A 4,999-nucleotide genomic window follows, 5' to 3' on the forward strand; every position below is an offset into this window, starting at 1 on the left:
TCGTTAATTTATTTACTTCCGGTCAGAGTTTTATACTAATGATGAATTAATGTTTGTCGCGGAATCGAACAAACGGGGGATGGGGAGGGGAAATCGAAATACAAAAAGATTAATACTACTGCCACAAAATGATGCATTATTTTAAAAAAAGAAACGTCGATACGTTGTGGTTGTTGTTGTTGTTGTTGTGCGTGTGTCAGTTAGTAAAAAAAAAAAAATGTCGAATGGAAGGTGCAAATAATATCGACGTTATTGGAATAAATAAAAAATGAAAAGAAAGAAATATATATTTTGAGATTTGTCAAAAACTCATTGTCATTTTAAACAAACAAAGGAGAACGATGACAGAATGTTAACAACAACAACAATCACAGGAAGAAGAAGAAGAAGAATGTTTAAAATGGCAAAAAAAAAAAAAAAATGAAATGGAAAACTGTCAATTTACTTAAAAATACACAGTGACAGATTAAGAAAATGGCAAGGATGGAAAACATTTTTCAGGGGAGGGGGGAAAGGGAAAAATCAAAAGGTCGGATTGGTGTGTATCATTATTTGGATAATTTGAGATTAGGTTAAGACAAACGAAACCGAGCACATTTTTGTACGATCGAAACTAATATTCGGCAAAACGGGTACTTGCTCAAAAGCAAACCGGAAGTAAACCGAAACGTTTCCCGTTCTTTCTTAAAAATAAAAAATCTTACTTATTATTATTATTATGTCGGAATTTGTTTTACAAATAATTTTTTTATTTAACGACGTAACGGTTATATCGAAATTTTACAATCGATAAAAAAAAAAAAATAATCAATAAGTTATTGATTTTCTATTAAAAAAAAAAAAAAAAGAAAAAAGAAAAATTATTAGTTTATACTCGAAGTAGTACAGATTTTACACAAGTTTTTCTCTCTCTCTTTCTCTCTCTCTCCCTTTCTCTCCCATTCTCGGGTCACGTTTATCGGAAAACAATAAGAAATAACGTAAAAACCTTTGGAAACATATCAATGATGTACTTATCGTTCACGCGGGGGGTAGAGTTGGGGTGGAGTGAAAGGGGTTGTGAGGGTGTACGTGTGCGTGTATGCGTGTGTGATTCGTGAAGAGAGAGAGAGAGAGAAAGAAAAGTAAAAAGTAAAAAAGATGGTGGGAAAAGAGTAGGATTTTAGTGCAAACGTGACGTCATTAAAAAAATAATGACAATGTAGTTAGTTTATTTTATGTACGTTCTCGGGATTGGGGGGGGGGGTGGAGATGGGGAGAAAAGAAGGAAAGTTTTGCAAGAATACACGTTACTTTAGAAATTTCACGTAATAAAAATTAAATTTTACGATTTGATAATTCAAAAGAAGAGGGGGGGGAGAGGGAAAACAAGAAAAAAAAAAACATTTGGTTTTCACATAAAATATAAGTTGTTGAAGAGAAAATTTTTCCCTTTTTCCTTTTTTTTCCTTTTTTTTCTTCCTTTTTTTTGTCCGATTTGAAATTATCGATTTTATCGATTACAAAACTTGACAATAAAATTTAATTAAATTTATGAGAGTGCGGCAGGGAGGGAGAGGGAGAGGGAAGGGGTTGTATTCGCAAAATTTATTTTTATTGTTAAAACGTCGGTCGCGTATATCGCCATTGTCCGCCGACGTCATCATCGACGTCACCGATTACAACACGCTAATGTTAATACAAAAAAAAAATTAATTTTATTTATTTTGTTAATAAAAATTAAAAGGAAAGAAAGGAAAGGAAAGGAAAGGTTGGGTTCGTCAAAGGAAACTAAATAGAAAGTTTAAAAAACAAAAATTTTTTTTTAGTTTTGAATAAAATGTAAAAATGATTGTTTACAACTTTTTTTTTTTTTTTATAATTTTACATTTAAAAAAAAAAATTATGAAAGTTATGGAAAGGATGAACGGAATTTTTTTTAAACTTTTTATTCTTTTCTTTTACTTTTTTTCCTTCTCCTCCTCCTTCTTTTTATTATTATTATTATTATTTAATATATTAAATTTTTTTTTTTTCATTTATTTTCACGTACGTTTCTTTTTCTTTTTCTTTCTTTCTTTCTTATTTTTTTTTTTTTTTTTTTTAGTTTTTTTTTTATTTTGTTTTTCTGTCACGTTTTTTTCTCGTTTTATTATTATTATTATTATTATTATTATTATTATTATTATTATTATTATTATTATCATCATCATTTTTTTTGTGCCTTTCATAACATTGACAACATTTCTCTGTCTTTTTAACGTTTTGTAATTTTTCTTTTTTTTTTTGTAAAAGTTTATGTGAAGTATTTTTTTTTTTTATTTTATTTTTGCGTGATTCTTTGAATGCGTGTGCGTGTGCGTGTACACGCGTGCACGTGCCTTAGGTAGTCCTAGTTAATTGAATATGACTTTTCTTTCCTTTTTTTTTTTTTTTTTGTCTTTTTCCTTTGTTGCACTTGTTCGAATCCAATTTAATCTAGAAAATTTTTTTTTTTTTCTTTCGCGTTTCCTTTCCCCGTTTTTTTTCTTTCCTTTTTTTTTTTATGTAAATCAAGTTAAAAAAAAAAAAAATTAATAATAATGATAATAATTTTGAATAAATTTGAATGGCATTTTAAATTTTTTATGTTTCTTCGTCGTCTTAAAACGAATTTTTCTTCTTCTTCTTTTTCTTTTCCTTCTTCCTTTTCCTATTCTTTAAAAAAAAAGAAAAAGTTTGTCTCGGTAAATTTTTTTTTTTTTTATACGGAATGACAATTAAATAGTTGTTGTTATGATAATAATGATAATAAATTTTCATTATTATTATTATTATTATTATTATTATTATTATTTCTTTTTTTCTTTTGTCAAAAAGTCAGTCATTATTATTTAAATATAAAAAGGAAAAAGTTGTTGAAAAAAAGAATAATTAAAAAAATTTAAAATTAAATTAAATTAAATTAAATTATTTTCGAATTTTTTATCATTATTATTATTATTATTATTTTGTGACGTCATTCGAGTATTTTTTTTTCTGTCGTAAGTAATAAATTACGTTTAAGGTGGTTGATTTACCGAAAAAAAAAAAAAAAATAAAAAACCATTTAAAACATTAACAAAACCCTGGGTGGGGGTTCCTGGTTGGTAATTAACCGTTCACCGATTAACTTGTACATATAAAATAATTTACGGTTAAATGATTGCTCTAAGGTTTTAAATTTTGTATTCGAACAAATTTCGTTTAATAATAATAATGATAATAATAATGATAATAATATCGGGAACCATTTTTCCCGTCGCGTTTTTCAAATAATAAATCACCATAAAAAAAAAAAAGAGAAAAGAAAAATTCGTTTTTTATTGTCTTATAAAAGCAAAACAAACGCGAAAGTAATTTTTTTTTATATTTTGGGTTATTTTTCATCATCATCATCATCATCATCATCATTATTATTATTAAAATATTTAAAATACGGTGAAATGGAATGACGATGGCCTTTTTTATCCGTTGTACAAAATTTATTTGAATTCGTGGCAGAAACAAAGTTTCGTCTAATTTCCGTTGTACGCCAGGAGCGTGTATCATTTTACTATTAAAAAAATATGGAGACTCCCCATATATATATATATAAATTTTTTGAACCTTACAAAATTTTTTAAAACGGAGATTTGAGAACCTATTTGTTGTAATCCGCTTGCCGCCTCCCTGTGAATTTAAGAGGGGGGAGGTGAGGGATAAAGGAAATTTTTTTTTTTATATGTTTATATTTTCGAAAATGTAAATCCCCTCCTCCACTTTTTTTTTTAAAAACATTTTAAAATAAATTTCGTTTGTTCGGTTTTTTTTTTTTTTTTAAACGCAATAAACAATTAATAATAATAATAATAATAATAATAATAATAATAATAATAATAATAATAATAATAATAATAAGAGGAAAAGCTTTCTTAATGTCTGTTTATGAATAAAAAGATTTAAGACGTGTGGGAGGGATGGGAAGGGGAAGGGAAAAAAGGAAAATTTTCCTTTTGTTGATTTATGAAATAATTTATTTATTTTTTTATTTTTTTTTCCATCTTAATTTTAAACAAAAAGATTTCTATTATTATTATTAGTATTATGACTTGAATAATTTATAATTAAAACATTTTTATTCGTGGGTGTGAGTGTGCGTGTGTTGTTTTAAATAATAATAATAATAATTAAATATCATCGCCGTCAAAATGGTCGGAATTGAAATTTATGCGAATAAAAAAGGGAATTCGGAAAACGTTTCTTACAAGACAATACAAAGCAGAATAACCGGGTTGACTCAATCGATTTCTGGCACGGAATTGGTTTTGCCTTCGTCATTTTCTGGAACGACGGGAAACGGTAGAACTCCGAGAAATGGAGCTTTAGTATCGGCCAACATAACGCCGGCCATATCGAGCGTTATCGGACGTAAAGGGAGGCATTTATCAGGAACGTTTTGCGTGACGGGTGACACCATGGAAGGAATAATACAGTGTTTGGTTTTTTTAAAAGCTTTTTCGGTAAGTAAGTAAAAAACCGACAGAAACAAAATACCTCGTACCTTTTTTATTGTTTTGTTTGATTGAAACGGAACCTTTCTTGTTACGTCACAAATCGATCGATAAAAAAAGGAAAAATTTTTACGCGGAATATATATAAGAAGAGGAGGAATCAAGTTGACCGCCATTCCCGATATCGGCGAAAAGATTTTCAATTTATTTTAATTAAATCTTTCCGAAAATATTTTAATTAAATTCACGAGGTTAAAATACTATTCATCTTCATCTCCGTGTAGGAAACCCTACCCTCTCCTTCCCCCTTTTCTTTCCCTCCTTTTTTTATTTGTTAGTTTTGTTATTATTATTATTATTAATTTTTGTGTGAATATTTCGTTTTATCAAATTCGAATAATGTTATATGAAAAAAGCAAGTTCTTTCATAATCATCATCGTTATCATCATTATCATTAAATTCGTTTCTCATATTTTGGTACGTCGAAGAGTGACGATGGTGGTGGTGG

The 4,999-nt window shown here is 27.8% G+C and overlaps 1 protein-coding gene across 1 annotated transcript; it reads left to right on the forward strand.

Moving 5' to 3' along the window:
* Window positions 1-4,187: 4,187 nt before the first annotated feature.
* On the forward strand, window positions 4,188-4,703 carry Phum_PHUM054690 (uncharacterized protein; the record flags this gene model as incomplete). The annotated part of the gene is made up of 2 exons (XM_002423326.1): window positions 4,188-4,499; window positions 4,611-4,703. 2 exons carry the CDS (start codon window positions 4,188-4,190, stop codon window positions 4,701-4,703), a joined length of 405 nt encoding a protein of 134 aa, XP_002423371.1.
* Window positions 4,704-4,999: the final 296 nt, after the last annotated feature.

The sequence above is a fragment of the Pediculus humanus genome, genomic scaffold (genome assembly GCF_000006295.1).
Source record: "Pediculus humanus corporis 1103172107403 genomic scaffold, whole genome shotgun sequence".
NCBI classification, from domain to species: Eukaryota; Metazoa; Arthropoda; class Insecta; order Psocodea; family Pediculidae; genus Pediculus; species Pediculus humanus.